The sequence below is a fragment of the Stomoxys calcitrans genome, chromosome 3, assembly GCF_963082655.1.
Source record: "Stomoxys calcitrans chromosome 3, idStoCalc2.1, whole genome shotgun sequence".
Lineage (NCBI taxonomy): Eukaryota > Metazoa > Arthropoda > Insecta > Diptera > Muscidae > Stomoxys > Stomoxys calcitrans.
The window spans coordinates 94,536,789-94,563,464 of record NC_081554.1 but is presented as its reverse complement, the minus strand read 5'-3'; the positions used below and the strand labels follow the sequence as shown (position 1 = coordinate 94,563,464).

The window sequence follows — 26,676 nt, the reverse complement described above, 5'->3', positions numbered from 1 at the left end:
CTGCACAACGATTTGTTTCAAATGAGTGGTGATCCCCGAAGGCAATTAGTCTATATCGTCACAAATTGGAGGAGACCCAGGAAATTCCGCAAGGACATGGATATACACAAGACAGTCCATTGACTATCCCACTTCAATTATTTCTAAACGATATATATTCTGGATCGTGTCGACATTCGGAGTCGATCTAGACATTTCCGTCCGTCTGTCGAAATTACGATAGCGATCTAACGAGTAAAGTTAGCTCCATGAAATTTCGCACGCATAAAGCTGGAAGCCGAAATTTTTGTCCGATTTTGCTAAAATTTTGTCCATAGTGTTCTACTATGACTTCCAACAACTGTACGGTAAAAATCGGTCTATAACCTGACACAGCTCCCATATAAACCGATCTCCCAATGTGACTTCTTGAGCCCTTTAAAGCCGCAATTTTTTTCCGATTTGTCAGATAATGTTCTGTTAAGTCTCCCAAAAATCGTGTTATAACCTGATATAGCTCCCATATAAACCGATCTCCCGATTAGACATCTTTAGCCGCTGGAAGTTGCAATTTTTGTCCGATTTAGCTAAAATGTTGCACATTGTTTTCTGTTGTGACTTCCAACAACTGAGCCGAGTGCGGTACAAATCGGTCTATAACCTGATATAGCTATCATATAAACCTATGTCCCGATTTGACTTCTTAAGCCCTTAAAAGCCGCAATTTTTTTCGATTTGGCCCAAATTTTGCAGATAGTATACTGTTGTGACTTCCGATTTGACATCTTTAGCCGCTGGAAGTCGTAATTTTTGTCAGATTTAGCTAAAACTAAAAAAAAAACACAACTGTGACAAGTCTAAAACCTGGTATAGCTCCCATATAAACCAATCTCGCGATTATCCTTGTCCGGTTCCTAGAAGCTTTAATTTTTGCTGACAGAAGTTTGATACGTAGAAGTTTGGTATATAGAATGAAATTATGCCCTTCAACTAAATTTATTTTGTATACATTTTTAGCAGAATACATGGTGGTAGATTCCCAAGATTTAGCGCGGCCGAACTTAGCACGCCTTTACTTGTTTATAAATATTTATTGCAATTATTAATTGAAATAAAGTCGCTTAGGTTGAAAAAAGGGTGTGAATGAAATAAAGTGGGATTATAATTATTTTCAATGTATTTGATTAGAGAGTGGAATATTTAAGTGGTAACGAGATTCCACATTAACAGGGCCAAACTTCTCACATATCGTTGAGTGCGGTTCGATTCAAGTTCTAAGCAATATAAAACACTTATGTTGAATATCATAGAAGACGTCGTTGTACAAAATTTCGACTAAATCAAAGAAGAACTGCGCCCTCTAAGGGCTCAAGAAGTAATATCGGTAAATCGGTTTATATCGGAGCTATATCAGGTTATGACCCTATTCAGACCATATTCAGCACGTCTGTTAAAGGTCATAGGAATTGGCGTAGCTAGACATTTTCCCTGGAAGGACCAAGACCCAAACAATAAAAATTTAAAATTTTTTTTCGCATAAGTCGGTTCTAAACAGCCTTCTAATCGCTGTCAAAATACAAATTTGGATTTCTAGGTTATCTAGTATAGTCGGCCTAGACTTCTTCGCATCAATTGATAGTTTGCAGATCGTAAGAACGGATGGCATATTTAATACTATTTCTCTGCACCGAAATCAATTTTAATTTGAACAAATGTACCAATGTTCGGCTTGACCGAATCTTATGTACTTCCCACCAAGGATGGCATTTGTTATGTACTTTGTGCTAATCAAATCACCAAGTACAATTCATTATTTTTGTTCCAATTTTTGATAAAAATATCCCTAATCTTTGCTGCTCCTAATTGCCGAAATCTTGAAATTTTGCTTGCTCTTTGTGAGTAAAACGCATTAATTTATATCGGCCGCATATTCTTAGGAATTTTAGTTCATTACTATTCACAATTAGAATAAAAATTAGTTAGTGTAATATAAAGTAAGGTAAAATAAGTCTTTATTAATTAAAACTAGACTAGTATACCCCCATCCTATAGTGGTGGGTATTAAAAATATATGTATTGACGAAAATTCTGGGAAGAAACTATAGCCTATAATGTACCCCCATCCTATTAGAGCTGGCAAAATATCGATGGCACTATCTATACTATAGATATTTAATTTTTTGGCTGAATATCAATTGATATTTTTCCGATGGATACTATCGCAAAAGTTATATTTTTTGGGAAACAAGATCTAGCAATGCGACACTGAATGTTTCCTATAGAGGGCGCAATTTTCATCCGATTAGACTAACATTTTGAACAATAATTTCCCTCATGACTTCCATTTGACTTAATTGATCTTGGTTTTATTTGGTCTGTGCATTGATTTTGCTTCTTTATAAATCGATCTCCTGATTTTTATACCCTCCACCATAGGATGGGGGTATACTAATTTGGTCATTCTGTTCGTAACTTCTCGAAATATTCGTCTAAAACTCCACAAAGAGTATAAATATTTTTGATAGACATAAAATTTTATATCCGTCTATTCGTCTGTCCGTCTGTCTGTTGAAAGCACGCTAACTTTGGAAGGAGTAAAGCTAGCCGCTTGAAATTTTTCAAGAAAATATTTTATTTAGTGTGGGTTGGTTGGGATTGTAAATGGGCCATATCGGTTCATGTTTTGATATAGCTGGCATATAAACCGGGATCTTGACTTAATCCCATCTTGAGTTTCTTCAGTTTTTTTTTGAATTTTTTTTTTCTTTTTGACACGTGTTTGCATCAGAGATGCTCGGAATGAGAAGCAAGATATTTTGTTTATGCATTCCGTGGTGTATGTGTACATATATTTGGCTCGCTTACACGTCTGTTCGGATTACATGTGTGTGAAAGAGAACACAGTACCATCTTGTTTTTTATAGAAGCAGATACATATTTTATGCTATTAAAAATTTTAATTCGTGTAATTAAAAATTTGTTAAACATTGGTCTTTTTTACCAATCACATGTCATGATTCAATGGAAAATAGAATTTCAATATCAAAACTTATAAAAACAATTAATCACTTTGTTAAAAATGTTTTTGTTAATCAATACTAAGTTTAATTGATATAATTAAAGTCTATATTTTTTCTGTGTACTGAATCGATCTCGATACCACATAGTCTAAATAGTTGAACGAGTTAATGTAACTCGGCTTTTTCACCGACTACGCTTGAATTCTGATGAAAAATTGTTCTATCTGGCTGATTTCTTGAGCTCTCTATCTTTCGTGAGCTCAAGAAGTTAGCCAGGATAGCTGGGCAATGGCCTTTGATTTATGGGGTATCATCCTTTATTCGAAATTCTGAAGAAAAATAACAAAAAGTTAATATTTAATAGTCAAGGTAAAATTTCAAGGAAATCTCTAACATATTTGCCATGTTCAACCCTTTTTTTATAAATTACCAATGGTAATGTGGCGAAGTCGAAAAGTCAGCAACAACTATTTTGGCAAGTCAAATGTCTATATTTATTTTACATTTTTTTAAATATTTCATGTACACATATAGGGTAACTTTATTAGTTCTTGCTAAAAACGTTCCCAAACAACAATGGCCCAGAAAAACTGCACTGAAAAGTGTTTTCGAAAATATTGATTTACGGCCTTTCTCTACGCTCTCATTTCCCATTCGAGACATGCTCTACATATATTAAAAATATTTCAAAAATTTAGTTCAAGTGTAAGTTCGTTTTATTGTTCCTTTAAAAATCTTGATCATTATCACCACGGATCATCCTTTTGAACGTCCAGACCTTTTGCCATGGAGTGTTCAAGACTGAGACTTTTTAGATGTATCAAGAAATACCTGAACCCAAACATGATGAAGCTGACAATGAAAAGATGCTTCATTGGAAAGTTTTTTTGTTTAACATAACTTCTCTCTTCTCTTTTTTCACATCGTCATAAAGTCATTTGGTGATTTTTGTGCAAAAGTCATAACATTATGGCATCATAAATACACTTCCTTATTGTCTTAGCCCAAAAAGGATCTTTACTTTCAACACTAGTATTTCCTGTCATTCGTTTATCAATTCTTCAAAAATTTTGTGATTTCATGGTCACTGGTCCCCTTGCTCTTCGTTTAGGAAAAAACATTGTTGCCTTTTTAGTGTCCTTCTTTGTTTGAATCTCGAAATTATCGCTACATTTATTTTCTCCAGTTTTCGTGGAAATTCCATTAAGAGGGCCTTGCGTTTCCGCTAGCCTGTACCTCTTTTTGGGATTTGCATTTTTCGTGGCTGTTTTTCTCCATTTGCCTGTGCAGTTTATGACTTTACTGCTCATCATACATCGATCAACACTTTATGGTGGTATCTTTTTTGGGACTTAGGAGCTAAGTCGCGCTTCATTTTTCAATTGCTGGCATTTGACTTGATTTTCTCGCGTCGCTTACTTATGATCATCGTGCCCATTGTTAATCTTTTGTTAGATGCAAATGCTGTTTATTGCGGTTTTTATTACTCGCTCGTGTATTTATGATATTTCATACACTCACGGGTCATGTGTAGTCATGAGTTTTAGGTCACCATTAAAGGACATGAGTGAAAAAGGAACGCTCACTCACTTTCCATTCAGTTTTTATGATTAGAAAAATTGTCTTTAAATGGATGGCTAAAATTACGAAACTGGCATATTTGTTGGATGATGCCTTTCGATCGTAATTGTCTTAATAAGTTGTCTATTTTTGGGGAAATATTCCATATTCATATATTGGGTTGCCCAAAAAGTAATTGCGGATTTTTTAAACTTAGAATGAACTTTAATCAAATATACTTTTATTACACTTTTTTTCTAAAGCAAGCTAAAAGTAACAGCTGATAACTGACAGAAGAAAGAATGAGATTACAGAGTCACAAGCTGTGAAAAAATTTGTCAACGCCGACTATATGAAAAATCCGCAATTATTTTTTGGGCAACCCAGTATATGCCAATTTTTTCAATTCACCGTATAAATTCATATAAATCATAAAGAGGAGGCCTACTCACCAATTACCCTTTAGTTCAATGTAAAAAGTCTACAAAGTTCTTGAGAGCAGTCGCCACAATTCTGAATTGCCAACGATTCATCTATATCAAAATGATCATCCTTCAATCTACTAATGCCCTGAACATCCGGGATCTAAAAGGGAGCCAAAGAGGGAAAATGTCGAGCAGTGAAAGTTCAAAGCCCATTTAGAAATAATTTCTGAAAATAGAAGCTGAAACAAACGAGAGCACGCTAAATTCGGCTGGGCTGAATCGTATATGGACAATGCCATTGTAACATAGTTACTGAAATATACGAATATATCTTTTGAACATATATATATAAAATAAAATATGAATAACAAACTAAGACATCGAGTTCAATTATAACCAAAAAACAAGTAAAAAGATGTTAAGTTCGGCCGGACCGAACTTTGGATACCTACCACCTCGAATATATACGTAAACCACCTTTCCTCAAAATCCGGCGAAAAAAGCATACCTTATTTACGTTCCGATTTGGACCAAATACTAATAAATACAAGTCTTTGTTCAATCGTGTATAACAAAATATTGATCTTTTCAGTAGCTATATCTAAAATTAAACCGATCTGAACCACGACTTTTATGGGGCCAAGACTTTAAATCGAGATATCGGTCTATATGGCAGGTATATCCAAATCTGGACCGATTTGGGGCAAGTTGCAGAAAAATGTCGAAGAGCCTCACACAACTCAGTGTCCCAAATTTCGGCAAACTCGGGCAATAAATACGCCTATATATGGCAGCTATATCCAAATCTGGACCGATCTAAGACAAATTTAAGAAGAATGTCGAAGGGCCCAGCACAACTCACTGTCCCAAATTTCGGCGAACTCGGACAATAAATGCGCCTTTTATGGGCGCAAAACCTTAAATCGAGAGATCGGTCTATATGACATCTATATCCAAATCTTGACCGATCTAAGCCAATTTTAAGAAAAATGTCGAAGGGCCCGAAGGGCAAACGGAATGACAAAATTAATATACCCCCATCCTTCGGTGTTGGGTACAAAAAGCATGGCCACATTCCTTTTGTTGTGTTTGTCGTCCTGATTCTGAAGAGGCCAATAACTTTGGGTATTCCTAGAGAAATGATAGATATAAGAGATCCATTGTTAGTGCCGAATAATGCGTTAACAATCGAAATAAATAAATGTATATTATTAGTAACAAATGCGTGTTATTTAGATTTACAGGGCTGTTGACACAAGTGTTTCTAAATTTCAGAATCCATACACTTTTACTCGATATGACTACCTTTTGTTGTTGTAGCCACATTTGAATGTTGAGGTAGCGATTCTTGTCAAGCTCATAGGATCGATCGCCGTGGGAGTGTTTTGGCCATTGGTTATTTATAATCGCCTTGTCATATCAAGTGTTAATGACACTTAGTATTTAAGCAAGAGTCGGTGACATCCGGCCACTCGATACCGCTGAGTGTCCGCGACTGCAACTGCAGCTTCTCCATATGCAACGCCCGGTAGTTCCCAACTGAACTTCCAGTGATGACGATGAACACCACACAAATCGAAGCCGAGAATTCCAAACTGTGAGGTGCTCAATATGGGCTATATCGGACTATATTTTGATATAGCCCCCATATAGACCGATCCGCCGATTTTGGGTCTTCGGCCCATAAAAGCCACATTTATTATCCGATTTTGCTTAAATTTGGGACAGTGAGTTGTGTTAGGCCCTTCGACATCCTTAATTTGGCTCAGATCGGTTCAGATTTGGATACAGCTGTCACATAGACCGATCCGCCGATTTAGGTTTTTTGGCCCATAAAAGCCACATTTATTATCCGATTTTGCTGAAATTGGGGACAGTGAGTTGTGTTAGTCCACTCGAACATCCTTCTTCAATTTGGCCCAGATCGGTCCAGATTTGGATATAGCTGCCATATAGGCCGATCTCTCGATTTAAGGCTTTCGCCCCATAAAAGGCGCATTTATCGTCCGATGTCGCCAAAATTTGGACAGTGAGTTAAGTTAAGCCCCTCGACATATTTCTGCAAATTTGGATAAAGCTGCCATAGAGACCGATCTCTCGATTTCTAATTTTGGGCCCATAAAAGGCGCATTTATTGTCCGATATCGCCGAAATTTGGGACAGTGAGATGTGTTGGGCCCTTCGACATTCTTCTTAAATTTGGCTTAGATCGGTCTACATTTCCATATAGACCGATCTCCGAGATTTAAGGATTTAGGACCATTAAAGGCGCATTTATAGAACGATTTCGCCGAAATTTGGGACACTGAGTTGTGTTAGGTTCTTCGACATTTTTTGCAACTTGGCCCAAATCGGTCCAGATTTGGATATAGCTGCCATATAGACCGATATCTCGATTTAGTCTTGGCCCATAAAAGGCGTTTTTATAATCCGATTTCACTGAAATTTGACACAGTGACTCATGTTAGGCTTTTCGACATCCGTGTCGTATATGATTCTCGGTTTATTTTTAGATATAGCTACAAAAAAGTTCAATATTTTGTTATACACATTTGAACAATAACTTGTACTTATAAGTATTTGGTCCAAATCGGAAAATATTTCGATATAGCTGCTACGGGCCGAAAGGAGGTTGACATATATACCCGAGGTGGTGGGTATCCAAGGTTCGGCCCGGCCGCACTTAGGCCTTTTTAGTTGTTTAATACTTTTTATGTTACTCACCTTATATGTACATTTCAAACATTGTATTTTGATCTAAATTTCCTTCATGGGCTTGTGTACGGGAAATCAAATAAAAACAAGCAAAAAAATAATTGGAAGTCATCTAAAAAAATTTAAACATATGGTCATGTCCTTTAGTAAATTAGAAATTTAATTTAAAGATAGCATCTTTATTTTAAATTTTTGCTTCTTTGACTCGTTTTCGTTGCTAAAATCCTACGAATAAGAACAAGTCTTAAATTTTGGGCCAACTTTTTTTTAGTGCGCATAGCAGGATATATCCTGCAATGGAATCCCAAAAAGATTTTCAAAAAAAGAAAACGCAAACACACAGATTAAACTACTATAAATATATGTACAAATTTAATAGTTCTAACATTGAAGGATTCGTTGTTCCTTAATGGAATGCTCATGGGCAAATTTCCATGTTTGCGTTATCAAATGTCAATTTGAAGCAACATTTCAGTAATGTCTACATGCTTCACTTCTATTAGAAAATCAAGATTGATATTTAAAATTGTTCGCTTAAGAAAAATTATGACGTTTTAGTAAGCACAGCAGCATCTAGTTAACAGTTTTTCTGCAAACCCCCAAAATGGAACTAACCAACCTTAAACCAAATCAAAGCATATCCAAATTAGCTTCACTTTAAAATTTGTCTTATTATGGCCACAAAAACCCAAAATCCACACACGATGGGGTCTCTCACAATGATGTTTAAACAGGGGTGGTCGCGGTGGTCATGGCGGTTTTCATGAACCGCTGAACATAACCACCAATAATAGAAATAATTCTATGAAAAATGTTTCCCTCGTCCCAAGACATACTCCGGTGGTAGCGAAAAAAGTCTCCGCAGGACTTCACTGACCTTCGACATGCTTTAATATCATTTTCATCACTATTTCCATTTCCCACTTAGTAACCTCACTGTTCTCTCTCTCGTGTTTGCGTTTCGTTCTTCTTGTTTTGCATTGCCTATGTGGTTTAACAATTTTTGGTCGCTACGGTCACAATTTCCTTTCAACCGAACCGCACACTCTCACACACATATACATATATACACAGCGAGGTGCTTGTCCTTGTCGACCATCCTCACACAGCGTTAAAAGGCATTTGGATGTTTCGTAGAACCAAAGTCCTCCCATCGGGGCAATAGATTGTGACTTTTGTCCAAGAGTATGTGCAAATGATCGTAAATATTTTGGGTGATAATTGTTCGTTAATCGTCTCGTCCTTTAACCTTGACACATTCACAGCCTTTCAACGTTCATCTCTATCGCCCCAGGCGAATGAGTGTTTAAAACCGAACGAAACAAATTAAATTCGCTTAGGTTAGCGATTCTCTAGCTATTTCGCTGCCACATAGTTGTGGATATTTTTCGGGTTCATGCTGTGTCCCAAAAACCGATTATATTGGTTTTATGAGCTGGGTTTGCGATTTTTCGCGCTCAGTGGGACAAAAGTGTACAGATGATTTTTCTATGTTATCATATCGGAACAAGATTTTCACAAAAACATTAACCATTATTGGTATATCTGCATTATAGCCAAAGAATTCTATTAAAACTACGCGAACTAAACTACTAAATAAAGCCTCACTTCACTACGGGAGTATAGTCATACTGGCTATGCCGCAAGGTTCTGTGCGAACATAGCCAGCAGTGGGTCACAAGCGTCGCCTTCGGCATCCTCGTCGTCGGACTATGTGACCCCCCCGACCTCTCCCGTACGGCAATTTACGCAATGACAGCATCCTAGCCCAAATATTGCCAGTCCAGTGCCGGCAAGTGTATCGTTCTTGCAGTTAAACTGCAACGGACTTCGTGGCAAGATCGATGAGATCGTGGACTTTATGAGTCGGAAGTGCATATTGGTCGCAGCGATCCAGAAGACAAAGCTGACCAACACCTGCAGCTACATAAGGATCGGAATGGAGGTGGGGGATTAGCCTTCGTAATACACCATTCCGTGCAGTATAGACCTATCTCGCCTGCGCTTGACGCTAGTGACCCCTACATGGAATGCATGGGGATAGCAGTCAAGTCTGGTACTGCCGAGATAGAGCCATACATAATCGTCTGGTTTTAGGAGACTTTAATGCGCATCACACGTCATGGCATTCTCCCCTAAGTAACGACCAGCATGGCATAGCTTTGGCAGAGCAGATTGATAGCTCCACGTTTTGCACGGTGAATGAGGATGCCCCCACTAGGATTGCGAGGAGGAGCAGCAGCTCGCCAGACATTTCCATTGCATCCCCTGGTCTCCTGAGTGACGTATCCTGGCAAGCCGTCATCTCTTTGGGGTCAGACCACCTCCCCATAATTCTCATTATCGACCGACCACCCAACTTCATAACCTCTGAACGCCGGACGTTTATCAATTATAAGAAGCCCGATTGGACTGGCTTCAGAGAGTATACCAATCGCCGCTTCAGTGAACTGCTACCCCCCTCTGATGTGCTTATGGCCGAGAGGAAATTCCGAGACATCAATTTATTGTGCATCCCGAGAGAGAGGGCAAGGAGGAGAGCCATTCGCCGTATTCGTGGTATCCGAGCTCATGAACAGCCATCACAATTTACCGTGGGCGAAGTTACGAATGTCATCCGTGGCGCCAAATCATCAAAGACGTTGGGCCCCAACGGAATCTCTACATTGATGTTGAAGAATCTGGATTCACCTGGAGTTGAGTACCTTACCACTGTCCTCAACCTGTCATTGAACACTCTTGTAGTTCCCGATGTCTGGAGAATGGGCAGAGTGATCCCGCTACTGAAGCCTGGAAAAGACCCGAGTTTGGGGGAATCGTACAGACCGATCTCCCTTCTCTCACCAGTGGCAAAGACGCTTGAGGCATTACTCCTCCCGAGCCTCGTAGGAGAATTTCCATTTGCCGAGCATCAACATGGATTTCGGAGACGGCACAGCACAACAACAGCTTTGCATGCCATCACCGCACACAATTGCCGTGGCTTCAATCAGCCCAGGGCATGTGATAGGACGGTCCTCGTGGCACTGGACCTATCGAAGGCATGCGACACGTCTCTCCAGCCAGGCCTGAAACGATGGGTCGCGAATTATCTGTGTGGTCGCCAGTCATTTGTGGAATTTAAGGATAAGAAGTCGAAACACCGTAGAGTGAAACAGGGAGTTCCCCAAGGTGGGGTGATATCTCCGGCACTGCTTAACCTCTACCTATCCTCCATTCCACCCCCTCCAGACGGCATAGATATCGTATCATACGTGGACGATTGTACGATCATGGTATCAGGCCCCCCACCCATTGATGACATCTGCGATAGGTTGAACGTCTACCTCAACGAGCTTGCCTGATATTTCGCTGCAAGAAATCTGAAGATATCCGCCACCAAATCTTCAGCCACATTGTTCACTACAAATACTCGTGAGGTGAATACTGAGCTGACTGTGATGGTTGATGGAGAAATGATTCCGACCATCAAGTGTCCCAAAATACTTGGCGTCATATTTGACAGTTCTTACACATTCTCCTCACATGCCACAGCAATCTGCAATAAAGTCAAAAGTAGAAACAAGGTCCTCAAGTCACTTGCTGGTAGCACTTGGGGTGCAGACAAAGAAACCTTGTTGACCACGTACAAAGCAATTGGCCGGTCTGTGGTAAGTTATGCAGCGCCAGTGTGGTCTCGTCACACTGGCGCTGCAATGGAATAATATTCAGATCTGTCAGAATGCCGCCCTCCGAACTGCGGCGGGCTGTCTCCTCAGATCTCATGTGGACCACCTCCAGTGTGAAGACATAACTAAATGCTGTCCAAGCAATACCTTTTGGGCTGTTATCGCAGAAACTATCCTTATCATCACCTTGTGGATATATCCACCGCCCAGAAGCCTTAAGGTAGATCTACATGATCTAGAGCGTGAGGTTCAGCGCTACAAGAGAGAACCTCTAGATCAAGTGGCATATCAAGCAGGTCTAAACAACATTCATGCAGACACGGTAGCAGATGGGGTAATTGGCTACCGGGTGAATGTAGTCCTTGGAGAACGACCGCCACCCGCACCTGAAGAAATCGACCTCCCCCGGCAAACCAGAGTAGTTCTGGCTCAATTACCTTCCGACAGATGCAGCCGCCTCAATTCCCACAGAGCTAGGTCTGTGGGAACTGCCACTCTTACCTTAACCTGTCCCGATTGTAACCAGGGACCGCACGATACACGTCACCTGTTTAACTGCCCGGCCGGACCCACTCGACTCAGACCCAGATCCCTGTGGACGCACCCCATCTTAGTCGCAGAGTTCCTGGGTCTTGACACTCAACGGGATCAAGCAGACGAGAGAAAGAACACAATAAACTGCTACAACAACAACAACAACTAAATAAAATATAAATGAATACACACAGAAGCAGGTGGTATACTTTATTCGCCACACCTCGTAATACCGGCAATAAATTGTAAACCGGTGGTGCAAATGCAATTATATAGCTGTCTGCTTCAAATCATTTATATTGTCCCAAAATATAATTTGTTCTTCAACGACGTCCATAGTTGATGTAGTGCTTTCTGAGGGATAACATTAAGGATTTTAGGTCCTTGCATGAAATTCGCAAACAAAATAGGCATATATATGGCATTTAAAGTTAAAACATGATATGTATCCTGCGCCACTACTGTGATAAAATGAACGTTTCCGATTCGGCTCAGCCACGACGTTCTGTTCCTTTCTGTGTTGTTTATCCTTTTGTCGTTTTTTGTAATCAATATGGATATTGCATTTTCACGATCACTTTGTTAGCCCACAGACGAACGCTATGAATTTTGTCAAAAATCGGTTCAGATTAGATTTAGCTCAAAGCGAATTGCCCATGAAATTTCCATTAAGGAATAGAGGGGATTCTTCTCTCCTATCAATGGGTGATGTCATATACATACAAGGCTAATCTCAATGGAAAAGGAACTCCTTCTTATTGTTGAGTCCGAACGACGTGCCGCGGAGTGACATAACTTAGTAGAAGAGTTTAGACGGCTGATTACCGAAGGTAATTACCTCACAAATGTCGAAAGCACTAGGAGCTGAAATTCTTTGCTGATGTTCTCGCCGGAATCTGGACCTTTTTGAATTTGAGTCAAAGGTAAACTTGCTAACTCTGCGCTACGGTAGCTTTATAGAAGAGATATCGGTTTGTTGTTTGAAGCGTTGAGTGGAGCGGATGTTTTGTTGTTTCGCTCCGCAAGAATTTTCCTGTAACTCGTAATAGGTCATTATATTTGGAAGAAAAATATAAATCACTCAAGGATAGCTGCGATAGAGGTATCCAAAAGGCGGTTGATGATCTGCGTCTGTTTCCAGTGGAGCAGCAGATCTAGAGACCGGGAGTAGGCTTAGAATGGACTCCCAAAAACCTCCCTGTTGAGCTGCGGTGATGGTATCAAGCCGTAGCATGTTGAGAGACTCCCTAAATTGAGCTCGGGAATTCGCTGCACAGGTTCCCCCAAAGAATACCAGTCTAGATTCGGAAACTGCACCGCAATCAGCCATAAGGCTGCGGTCACCTGGACGGCATCCCATGCCTAAAAGAACTAGGGCGAACTACCGTAAGATGGGTCGAAGAAACGTTGCTAAAGTCGCTAGGGACAGTTTGGTGATGGCAGTTTTCGACAAGGGAGAAGAACAAAGAATACACGTCTAGATTCGGAAACTGCACCGCAATCAGCCATAAGGCTGCGGTCACCTGGATGGCATCCCATGCCTAAAAGAACTAGGGCGACCTACCGTAAGATGGATCGAAGAAACGTTGCTAAAGTCGCTAGGGACAGTTTGGTGATGGCAGTTTTCGACAAGGGAGAAGAACAGGGCTGCATACCTAGGAATAATTGGAGTGGGATAGTCAATGCACTGTCATCAGTATACTCCGATGTCCTTCTTGACTAAATCTAGTGCTGCACCTGGCCAGATCTCACCAATCTTTTTTAGCGCACAACGATACGTTTCAATTGTGCGTTGATCGCCGAAGGCTACTAGTCTGTATCAGCCTAGATGCCAGCCTTCATCGACACCAACTGGAGGAGATCCAGAAAATTCCGTAAGGACATCGGAGTACACTGATGACAGTTCATTGACTATCCCACTCCAATTATTCCTAGGATGATACCAGACCGTAGCATGTTGTCTGCTACTAAAACCTCGAATGGTAGCATGGCTGCTCCAGGCTCCACTAGCCGACAGACGACTGGTCAGCGGGGGCTTTTGACGAAGAAACTTGGTTCGAGTCTTGAGGACAAGGCCTAACCTATTCTTTCTTAGTATGCCTATAATTTGCCTAGACCATCATATTTTCGTCCTATTAGTCTGTCATTCTTTATGCCGAAGACTCTTGAGAGGTTGACCTCTGGATATCGTCTGTCGCGGCAGCAGCATGCATATAGTAAAGGCAAATCCACTAAAACAGCCCTCCACGACCTCGTCGGCTACAAAGAGGATTCTCTCGCTGTCAAGGAATATACAATGGTAGAATTTCTTGACATTGAAGGTGCTTTTAATGACGTAAAACCGACGTCAATCATGAAGGAGTTGGAGTTTCTAGGCATCAACTCTACTGTAAGAAAATTTATTAATAACTTACTTACTAAAAGATGCATTACGGAAGCCTTGGGATCTGTGGATCTAAAAACATGGGTCAGCGGTGGAACTCCTCAAGGAGATGTACTGTCTCCTCTACTTTGGAATATAGCCATTAAGAATATATTATTGTCTCTGGAAGAAAAAGGCGTAAAACCGATCGCGTTTGATGATGACGTGGCAATTGCGGTTAGGGGCAAAGTGGGCTACTGAAAGTGGTCTAGGTATAAATCGACGCAAGGCAGAAGTAGTTCTTTTCAGCAGGAGATACAAGATGCCTACAGTGGAAGCTATCTCCTTGGGTGGAGAGAATGTTCCATTTACTTACTTTACCTTACTGTAATTCGCTATGATAGAACATTTGTTCCACTAGCCGAACGTAGAATAGCGTTCCAAGCGCCTCGATCTTCTGCGTTCATTATAAAATCTCTGACACAAGTTTCGAGGTGTCTCCCACCACTTGATCTTTCCATCGGGCTTTTGGTCTTCCCGTGTTTGCCTTCAAAAGACTTCTTAGCTGGAGATTCTTTATCCATTCTGACAATATGACCTAGCCAACGCAGCCGTTGTATTTTGATGCGTGTAACTATGCTATCGTCGTCATACAGATCACTCAGCTCGTGGTTCATACGTCGCCTATATTCTCCATTATCGCAAACTGGTCAATATATTTTACGAAGAATCTTTCTCTCAAATATTCCAAGCACTGCCTCACCAAACTGGTGTCATTCGTTTCAGTTACGGCGGTGCCGAGGTAGATAGAGTTACTATCTCAAAGTTGTGGTTCCCAACTTTCTCCATTTTTTACAGGGCCAATTATCTCATTGACTTTAGGTTTTAATCTTTCATACAGTACGCTCGAGAGTGTCTTGTATGCGATGGGGAGGAGACTTATTCCTCTGTATTTGGCACATTCCGTCTTGTCTCCTTTCTTGTATACGGAACATAGTATGCTGATATTCCAATCATCGGGTATGCGTTCTTCTAGCCAGATTGCACAGATAAGCTGATGCATACGCCTTATCAGCGTGTCTCCTCCGGTCTTAAATAGTTCAGTGGGTAACCCGTCGGCTCCTGCCGCCTTATTGTTCTTTAGTCGGGTCACTGCTGCTTGGACCTCATTCTGGCTAGGAGGTAAACATTCTATACCATCATCATTGACTGGTTCTGCGGTGTCCTCTTCGCCGCCAACGTCGGACACTAGCAGTTTGGTAAAATGTACTTTCCATATCCTCAGCATGCTATCTGTGTCAGTTATCAGATTTCCTTCTTTGTCTCTGCAGGAGGATGTAATGCATTTTTTTTTGCAAATTTTACCCATTAACATTCCACTAAGGAACAGAGGCAAACTTCTCACATATCAATGAGTGCAGTCCGATTCAAGTTTTAAGCTCAATGATAAGGGGCCTCCTTTTTATAGCAGAGTCCGAACGGCGTGCCGCAGTGCGACACCTCTTTGGAGAGAAGTTTTACATGGCATTGTACCTCACAAATGTTGCCAGCATTTGGAGGGGAAAACCACCGCTGAAAATTTTTTTCTGATGGTCTCGCCAAGATACGAACCCAGGCTTTCAGCGTCATAGGCGGACATGCTAACCTCTGCGCTACGGTGGCCTGCGCAGGAGGATATGCCTGCACCAAAGCCATCGGTTTGATATTTATTGTAATTCTTTGGTAGAATTTTCGGACTTCATTCTAACTCCTGTACATCTCAATTAGCTCACACTCACGTCTTTCCATTTCCTTTTCCTTTCTTGCGGAATAGACGATTCTCCTTTCTCTTTTTCTCCCGATAACTTACCTTCATCTGGCGCGTTGCTACTGATTGCAGGGTTGCTCTATATGCCGCTTTCTTGGCCTCAGTAGGATCTCGACATTCTTGGTCGTACCATGGGTTTCTTGGAAGAGGCTTCCGGTATCCAAGTACGGATTTCGCGGCATTTTCCATGGAGAGGGCAATAGTTTGCCACTGCGCCATTATATTATCAGAACAAGAAGTGCTTTCATCAAGCAGTTGGGCCATTTACAGAAAACGCAAAATACCTGAGTGTTTTGCTGGACAGGAAATTGAACTTCAAATCCAACATTTTGGAAAGGGCAAGAAAGGCAACTCTTGCCCTATACACCTGCAAGAGAGCCATTTGGGGTTTAGACAGCATGTCATGCATTGGGTATATACTGCAGTTGTTAGACCTAAGATGCTATATGGTGTTGTAGTTTGATGAACGTCTCTTCAAAAGTCCACCTGCTGCTCAATACTTAACCGGATCTAAAGGATGGCTTGTTTGTGCATCACAGCCGCACTGAGGACGACACCATCTGACGCACTGAATTTGATGCTACATCTTATGCCTCTGGAACTTGTGGCTACCCAAATTGCGAGGTTAAGGGAGCTTTCTCTTTGGCCATGTGCCGGGTACGGACACTGTGTTATTCTTGATACAATATCCGATGTTCCAGGCAGTGTGGATTACACCCTACCTGTACCACTATTCCTGATAGAACCGATTGGAACTACGATATCCCTGGTAACAGAAGTTACATAGACTTCTATACGTATGGTTCCAAACTAAACGACCAGGTGGGCTTTGGGTGTACTCTAAAGATCTAGAACTGGTCATATCGAAAAGGTTACCCGACCACTGCAGTGTGTATCAAGCGGAGATCGTTGCAATTAAGGAAGTGGTGGAATGGCTAAGATATATTGTCATTACGACGATTGACATAAATATCTTCTCAGACAGCCAGGCAGCCATGCGTAGTGAACGTATTTCTGAACACAAAAACAGCCCTCTACTGTCGCAGATCTCTCAACGAAATGGCTGAACAATTCAAAATTCACCAGATTCCAGTATCCCTACACACTCCAGGTATACTGGAATCTGTGGGTATGCCTCTAGCGACATGTAAGCTAAGTTTTCAGGACCAGGCCCGAAAGACAACAAAGAGGGGGTTGTGAGCATTCCAAAACTACGTGGCCTAATCTAGACCTGAAGAGGTCTACTGCTTTGCTGTCATTGGCTAGAACATGCGTCTCAGTCATTGTGTCCGTCATGACAGGTCACTGTCTAATCGGAAAACATGCTGACAGACTTAAGGTTGCCAGCAAATACTTTTGCAGAAGCTGTGAGGACATCGAAGAAGAAAAGACTATAGAAAACCTTCTGTGTGTGTCCCGCACTAGCAGTCAGAAGGAGTTCCACTTTAGGTTCTCACTTTTTGAGAACCTATCTGATTTGGCGGATGTGAACATTCGCAATTTATTGGGCTTTTTAAAGCGATCTGGATGGTTCAACGGTAGGAACTTGAAGACATCTTCTATTCCTGTGGTATCACAATGAACGAAAACGTCTAAGTGAGTCTGATGGCAGACTGCCACTTAATTCTAACATAACCTAACCTAATGAGGGAATGTCCTACTGATTGAAATCAACAAGTTTTTCTGCTATAAAATCTATTATTTAAAAAAGTAATCGCCGAAAAGCGAATGTAGTACCAGTCTGTACTCAGCAAAAAATGGCTATGAGTTGTAACGAATAGAAATCTGACGTTTTCTTTTACTTCTTTCTTTAGAGAGATGAGAGAACATCAAACATTGGTAGCCCAACAAGGCGGATTTAAACAAGTGGTCTCACGCAGACAGTTGTTAACAGACAGCCAGGTTTGGCGGCATTAAGATGTCAGATTTTTGTTTGCATTTTCTTTGTTGTTATCTTCTTTTTCGCATATTCTCTGCTCATGTGCGTACACGTATACACACACACATTTTTTTGTGCGTGTTGGAAAAGTGTCGACCAGCTTGATGACAAGCATGGCGAAGCAAATGAAGGTGGTTACAACAACGACAAATCATATGGTGCAATCCGCCATCCATCAAGCTGATCGACGTTTTACCAACATACTCAAAGAAATTTGCATGCGTATGTGTATATGTGTGCATACATGAGCAGAATATATGCGAGAAAGAAGGTGACAACAAAGAGAATGCAAACAAAAATCTGACACCTTAATACCGTCAAACTTAGCCGGCTGTTAACAGCTGTTCTCGTGAGACCACCTTAATAAATCCGCCTTGGATGACAAGATGGCAGATTTCACCATATGATTTGTGGTTGTTGTTCAAATGACCCCACCTTTAATTGTTTCGCCATGGTAGACCAACAAACAAAATATTGAATGCACTATCAGTCAAAATCAGTTTTAAGTGCAAATCTGATTTTGTATATGTAACTATTCCGCGCCGTTTCTCGTTGTTTGTGTGTGTATGGTTCTTAACTATAATACATACAAACAAAGATGAAACCAACGCTGTTCCTTTGAATTTGTTAAGGGGGAAGTATCTGATTTGGCGGATGTGAACATTCGCAATTTATTGGGCTTTTTAAAGCGATCTGGATGGTTCAACGGTAGGAACTTGAAGACATCTTCTATTCCTGTGGTATCACAATGAACGAAAACGTCTAAGTGAGTCTGATGGCAGACTGCCACTTAATTCTAACATAACCTAACCTAATGAGGGAATGTCCTACTGATTGAAATCAACAAGTTTTTCTGCTATAAAATCTATTATTTAAAAAAGTAATCGGCGAAAAGCGAATGTAGTACCAGTCTGTACTCAGCAAAAAATGGCTATGAGTTGTAACGAATAGAAATCTGACGTTTTCTTTTACTTCTTTCTTTAGAGAGATGAGAGAACATCAAACATTGGTAGCCCAACAAGGCGGATTTAATCAAGTGGTCTCACGCAGACAGTTGTTAACAGACAGCCAGGTTTGGCGGCATTAAGATGTCAGATTTTTGTTTGCATTTTCTTTGTTGTTATCTTCTTTTTCGCATATTCTCTGCTCATGTGCGTACACGTATACACACACACATTTTTTTGTGCGTGTTGGAAAAGTGTCGACCAGCTTGATGACAAGCATGGCGAAGCAAATGAAGGTGGTTACAACAACGACAAATCATATGGTGCAATCCGCCATCCATCAAGCTGATCGACGTTTTACCAACATACTCAAAGAAATTTGCATGCGTATGTGTATATGTGTGCATACATGAGCAGAATATATGCGAGAAAGAAGGTGACAACAAAGAGAATGCAAACAAAAATCTGACACCTTAATACCGTCAAACTTAGCCGGCTGTTAACAGCTGTTCTCGTGAGACCACCTTAATAAATCCGCCTTGGATGACAAGATGGCAGATTTCACCATATGATTTGTGGTTGTTGTTCAAATGACCCCACCTTTAATTGTTTCGCCATGGTAGACCAACAAACAAAATATTGAATGCACTATCAGTCAAAATCAGTTTTAAGTGCAAATCTGATTTTGTATATGTAACTATTCCGCGCCGTTTCTCGTTGTTTGTGTGTGTATGGTTCTTAACTATAATACATACAAACAAAGATGAAACCAACGCTGTTCCTTTGAATTTGTTAAGGGGGAAGTATCTTTGTCAGCACAACAAGTGTACTTTTGTATATCGTGATGGCATTTAAAGCAGTTGTAGTCCTATGCATGCTGATGCTCGGCGAATACTCAAAATATTGAGTGCACTATCTGTCAAAATCAGTGATAAGTGCAACTCTGATTTTGAGTATGTTACTAGTTCGCGCCATTTTTCGTTGTTTGTGTGTGCCATGGTTCTTAACTATAATACACACACAACTAAAACTCGTTGACAGATAGTGCACTTCGAAAGACAAAATTGTACTCAGCTGCTTACGGTACAATTCCTGGTAATTATGTCATGTATAATAGTGTTCAAATAGGCTGAGGACACTTGTATGGACCAGGCAGATACAGATTCTTCAGCATCAGTGTAGAGATTCTGTCTGGAACTAGCGCCATGGCGACACGGATGACATTCGTAGCTTCGTGCACGGTTGTTGTGTTGTAGCAGTGTGTTTTACACTAAAAGAGTCCATCGGGCCAATGCGGCACGTAGAACCGGCTGCCATGGAATTGCACGGTAATTTGTGATGGCTGTCCAGCGGCCCGAAGATCTCGGATATACAAATGGCTCCCCTTCTATCTATGCTTATCTAAGGAAAATACCGAAAATACCCAAAACAAAAATCACCTGTTTTTCTACATATTTTTACTGGAAGTCGTTCGCGTACTTTTGTATGCAATTTTTTTAAAGAGAGTAAATTGGCTCTTGCCCTCCTGCAAATTTTTACTGGAAAAGTACGCGAACAGACCTTATGTCATGGATAGTTCACCTCGCGAGAAAAAATTATACTCAGCTGTTTGCTGTACACTACCTGTGTTAATATATCTTGTGTTCAAGTCAATTATGCAATTGCCGGATTGCCGTCCATTTGAATCACTAATTTTCGTTAAAAAAGGGAAATTTAAGCACAATAGCTGGGATAAAATTGAGTCCTATCCAGTGGAAGTTAGCAGACCTGGATGGAATGTTTATCTATTTTATTCGATATCAGATAGTAATAACAGATTAAACGTAATTTTCAGTACATAATACTAAAATAAAAAATAGCAAATAACGGTTTAATAGACATACAGAATATCGAAGAAGAGATTTTTGCATCATCATTGTATATATATGTTCTTTATTTAAAATCATTGTACGCTTTGTAAAATCCTTTTGTTATTCATATTTTTATTATTTGATAATATTAGCATGTTAGAAATGCCCAAGAAATTTATTATTCGTTACTCTTGGCAACCCTAGTTCCGAACAACACCCGGTAACGAGCAATAATTACGCACTACCCACGTTTGGCTGAATTTATTTAAACAATAAAGGAGTAGGGGACTACATTTTCAGAAGTCTTTTTGTATATTTTTTTATTTAACAACAAAAAAAGGAAATCACGTGCCATGGCCGACCAACAGAAGCCGAATGATGACTTAAATGAATTGTTGGATAGTAAGTTAATAGCACAACAACAACAACGTCATACATTTAATAGTCCAATGATCAAATTGCTGGCGATGGACGATGGGAAGATGAGCGTCTTAATCTTGTACACACAAGCATTTGTTTAACGAATTAAAGGGACGATGAGAAAATTTGCACGACAACGTGAAATTATGAATAAAAATTATGTAATAGGTATTTTTATACTTAACCGATTTCTTCTAAATTCAAGATGCTTTGCAAGACTTTGGAAAGGATGATCAAAAGGCCACAAATGGAGGCTCATCCAACGGTACAAATTCAGAAGCACAAGAGGCAGAGGGTGCAGATTCTGAAGAATTCTTTTTGTGAGTTATTTATATTACATCTACTCCAATTTATGTTTGATGCCTTGTGTTTTTATCATTACAGAGAACAAGCCAAATTATTGGCAGAACGAATGAATACGTTGTTTGGTGGACCTGACACACCTTCCGGAGATGTGCCACCAATGCCACAAGACCCTGAACAAATCATGGCAGGTTTTAAGAAAATGGCCGAAGCCGCTGCTATGACGTTACAAGGTGAAAATTCAGCCAGCGATGAAGAAGTTGCCAAATATTCGGATAGCATAGCACAGGCGTTGAAGGGACTGCAAGAAGGAACAGACAATTTAGCTGCGCCTGTCTCAGAAACAGATGTAGCAAATATGTTTGGCAGTTTGAGCTTGGAAAATGTAAGTCTGTACAGTTTAAAAGAATAATGACAAGCAAAATGTTAATTTAAATTTGCTTACACTTCTGTGGGTCTCTTAGTCCATTGCATTTTGCATTTGTTTTGGAACATAAAGTAAAAAACAAAAATACATATTGTATTTATGTGGTAATCGAAAGTAAGCTTGACACTACTATAACCCCTAACCCCGCTTTGTTGGGAAATGTTGTTTTTAAAATTTCTGATTGTATTAGCATTTTGATTTTCATATTATTAGGGATATTTTTTGATTTATCCGAATATATCGTTTTTCCACCTAAGAGCAGAGATTATCATGTCCGCCTATGAACGTCCGCTGAACGCCTTAGTTCGAATCCTGGCGAGAACATCATAAAAAACTTTCAGAGGAGGTTATTCCCTTTGTGGAGACACCTTTTTGTTGCTAGCAGAAAGAGGTGTCGCACTGCGGCATGCCGTTCAAACTCGGCTATAAAGGGGGAGGGTCATTGAGCTTAAACTTTAATCTGACATGACTCGGTGATATGTGAGAATTTTGTCCCTGTTCCTTAGTGGAAGTTTCATTGACAATTTGCATTTACATCGTTTTCTCCCCTGACCAGGACCGCTTACCTTTTTTCGATCGCCAACTTGTAGAAATAAGCTGATTTTACAAAAAAAAACATGATTTTAATTAATTACCGAAAGGCCCTTTAACCGATTTCTACTAAATCCTTTAAGAGGAATGGTAGCCATGAACAAATATTTTGTTACAGGTTTCTACCTACTCTTTTCGTGCACTTTTCCGATTTAGCCAATTGGATCAATGTCAAATGCTTTCACGGATGTAAAAAGTTGTTAACAATTACTTCAGCGGTTAGTTGAAAATTTAATGTTTGATTTGTACAACGTTTTTCTGCACTTGATCCCAAATTTAACTGAATATGATAGATTAGGTTTAAATAGCTATGTTTATCAATTATTTCTAGAATAAAATCTTGTTTATCAAAGCCTGGGCACCCCAAACCATATGGAGGCAATGTCATGGTTTAACTGTGAAATAATATTTTTTTCTTCCGAAACCTAATGAAATTTTCCCCCATTATTTTCAGGCCACCCAAACAAAAAATGTTGTATAAAAATGTTGTTGTATGAAAGGATGTCGATATCTCCTAAGTATTATGCAAATGCAAATTTTGCCCATGAACATTCCTCCGAACGGCGTGCCGCAGTGCGACACCTCTAGAGAGAAGTTTTACATGGCATAGTACCTCACAAATGTTGCCACCATTAGGAGGGGAAGACCACCGCTGAAAATTTTTTTTCTGATGGTCTCGCCAAGATTCGAACCCAGGCGTTCAGCGTCATAGGCGGACATGATAACCTCTGCGCTACGGTGGCCTCCCATAAGTATTATGTAGCAAGCTGAAAACAATTGGTCGTGTTGCTTTTGACGTGGTACACAGCCAGTCCTATGCAGAATATTTTGAAAAGTAAAGGGATTTAATTTTTTATCGCTACATTTATACACATATAATGTCGGCTTAACTGCAGACGATTTTGGACTTGAGACACTGTGACCAAAATGGAGCGTCCTTCTCTGGGCGGTAATATATAAGGTATTTCTGATCGAGGGTTTACGACTAAAGTATTACAGCCTTATTCACAAAACATAATGTAGATTTGAATAGGTTTATTTGATCTGTCAAATAAACCTATTTCAAATCTACATTAAGTTTCGTGAAAAATGCCAACTATTTATAATTCTCTGTACACATGGAAGTGGTTTTCCGATTTTTTTTTTTTAATTTCACGTAATGATATATTTCAAATATATTACAATCTAATATTGCTTTTACAAAGGTTAGTTTAGGTTAGGTTGAGTAGGTTGCCCACCAAAGGTGAGTTCACTCGGAGGCCAGTTTGGCCCATTGTAGAAAAAAGATGTGAGACCTCGGACTAGAGGTTATGCACGAATAAAAGAAAGACAGGAGGAATGGAGAATCCGAGCGGGGGTGAGGAAACGCTCATACCCACGCAAGCACGGATGTACCTACGCCGGAGCTTATGGCACCCCCGTCGGAACCATCCTTTTCCTTCAACAAATCTTAGGAGGCAAACCAGAGGTACGTTCGCAAATTCACCCTCATCACAAAAGAAACGGCGCCCCAGAAAGAAGAGCCTACATCCCTGCAGACCAGGACATGAACACGACAAATGCTCAGTAGTCTCTTATTCTCTCGAGGCAACTCCCCATGCGGCCTATGTCGCAGTATCCGATTATGACCCTTGTCAAGGTACTCATCGACCTCTTATCGAACGCCAGCAAATTCCTCGTCCTCCTCGTGTCGATGACCGGCCATAGGCCTTTGCAGTCCGGCAACCACCCACTGAGGTCGCCCAGGCCATCCGCTCTACTGTGGTCAGTAGCTCGACAAATGTCACGTAGGCAAGACAGATGACTGGTCCGTCCGGCGCAAACGAACCCCTCCTGGCGCAAACGAACCCCTCCTGGCGCACTGGCCCGCCCTCTCATTCCATGGAATCCCCTCATGCCCAGGCACCCATTTCAGCTTCACATCGTGGGTCCGGAGCCAATCCAGGGACTTCAAAGTCCCTGACTCCATCTTGGATCCATCTATGTAGATCGAGGTCTCATCCTCGCATTCGTCCTCCATTCGTCACTCTCAGGAAATCGAATCGCGAATGCCCTCATTCCAGTCGGTACTGGAGCCAGGTAGTCGGAGATCCTCCTTAGGCTACCCTCCACATCCATAGTACCCAGAATCAAACTGTGGCCGCAACCATTCTCCTATAGAATGCCGAGCTACCTCATCCTTAGCGCAACCCTGGCGGCACAGTTCCAAATATAGGCCTCAATGGGCTGCATATACACTATTGCCGCCAGGCCTATCTATTGTATCTGCGGTGCGGATCACTTTTACAAAGTAATAAGTAAATTTTGAGCTATACCTTGGCATTAAAAATTTTATTTACAAGCTTAAACGTATAAAGATGATTTATTTTTCTAGCTTTTCTCTTTTTCATAGATATTAGGGTGCATATAAGGAGTGACTTTTGTTATATCTGTTGGCTAGATGAATATATGATTCAGCAAAATAAAAAGAGTCATGTTAAGAAATTTTACATAGTAAGCATTTATATCTGGTTTTTGTTGAATGAACGATGTGTACGTAAATTTATTGTATTTGCTTGACTCTATATATGGCAGCTAACGATCGCTGGGGAAACGACCCATATATGAATGTGTTTTGAGATGGTATTGACATATCTGCATTTAGTTGAACAAACTAACTCAACTCAATTCAGGCTTATAAAAGAAATAAAAATTTTGCGCTCAAGGCTGTTAATTGTATAAAAAAACGAATGTAATACTTTGATTAATACTTTTTGTGTATTATACATTATCTCTTACAGGCTGGTGCTGATGATGGTAATATGTTTTTGCCATTCATGGAGGGCATGATGCAATCGTTGCTCTCTGCTGAAATTCTTTTGCCCAGCATCAAAGAACTATTAGAAAAATATCCAAAATATTTGGAAGAGAATGGCAGTAAATTATCAGCCGAAGACAAGGATCGCTATGAGAAGCAATTGGAATTATATAAAGTAATCGAAAGTCATCTGGAAAACGAAAATCCCAATGATTCGGCCAAAGAAAAACGTGACAAATTCAAAGTTGTATTGGAGGACATGCGTAAACTGCAAGAATACGGCCAACCCCCGGAAGAAATCTTAGCAGAAACTGCTGGAGATTTACCTATGTTAGATCCCGCCGCAGCAGGTGCGGTAGCCGGAAATCCCCAGTGCCCCATGATGTAGCATTTTTATTAGTTTTTATTAATTGCAATATATTTATTTTCAAACCAATTGTTATTTTAAGTTTCGTATTTTCAAATGCAGCGTGCTATTATAGGTTATATTCAATCATTTTAGCACGGTCTCTGGTTTTTTTGGATTTGATATCTATTTTTATTAATATTTTGTTGGTTTTGGATAAAATAAATCTTTCCTAATTTCAACGATTTTATGTATAGAACGATATTCAAAAAATGCAATATAATGCATTTAATTTATGTATGGATATAATTGGTAAAAACGAACGAATACAGTTATGCGTAAATAAATAGAAACTTAAAACATAAAACTTGTTTGAGTTGATCCAAAGTTTAAAGCATCCCCCCTAGCTACGCTAATGGTAAAATTTGTTGTTATAGTAGCCACATATTTGTACGCGGAGGCAGACAACCTCGCCATGCTCCTGTACGTGAGCAAGGTGGTTCCAATCCATAGGACCGATCACCGCGCGAACTTTATGGCCATTGGTTATTTAAAAGCGCCAATAACTCGTCCCATATCGAGTATTTAAGCAAGAGCCGTATTTAAACAAGAGCCAGAACCACCCGGCCTCTGATATACTCGATACCGACAACAAATCGGTTTCAATCACGAAAATAATTGTTCCAAAATAATTTTTAATTGAAACTAATTCAATCAGGAAAATGGTAATATCAATCACCGTTTGTAATTAAAAATTTGCATATTCAATAATTTAAAAAAAATGAGTGCTGAATTAAAAAATAATTGAAATTTTTAATTAATTTTTGTTTTTTATTAATTGAAATTTTTTAAAACTTTCAATTATTTTTTAATTGATCCAATAAAAAATTATTGAAATTTTTTTGAAAATTTCTATAACATTCTGTAGACAGATGTTTACCTCCTGAAAAATGAATGATTTGTGCAAAGGTCCGTGGACACCCCTATGA

At 40.0% G+C, this 26,676-nt stretch overlaps 1 protein-coding gene across 1 annotated transcript; it reads left to right on the top strand.

The window, feature by feature from the left end:
- Nucleotides 1-20,995: 20,995 nt before the first annotated feature.
- Nucleotides 20,996-25,932, top strand: LOC106086577 (peroxisomal biogenesis factor 19). Its single transcript, XM_013251308.2, has 4 exons — nucleotides 20,996-21,205; nucleotides 21,429-21,543; nucleotides 21,608-21,911; nucleotides 25,325-25,932. The coding sequence occupies exons 1-4, from the start codon at nucleotides 21,157-21,159 to the stop codon at nucleotides 25,727-25,729; spliced, it is 873 nt and encodes a 290-aa protein (XP_013106762.1). The 5' UTR covers nucleotides 20,996-21,156; the 3' UTR covers nucleotides 25,730-25,932.
- The last annotated feature ends 744 nt before the right edge of the window (nucleotides 25,933-26,676 follow it).

Coding starts and splice junctions, on each gene's coding strand:
- LOC106086577 (XM_013251308.2), top strand. CDS start 21,157: ATGGCCGACCAACAGAAGCCGAATGATGACTTAAATGAATTGTTGGAT. Junction 21,544..21,607: donor GATTCTGAAGAATTCTTTTT/GTGAGTTATTTA, acceptor TTATCATTACAG/AGAACAAGCCAAATTATTGG. Junction 21,912..25,324: donor GCAGTTTGAGCTTGGAAAAT/GTAAGTCTGTAC, acceptor TATCTCTTACAG/GCTGGTGCTGATGATGGTAA.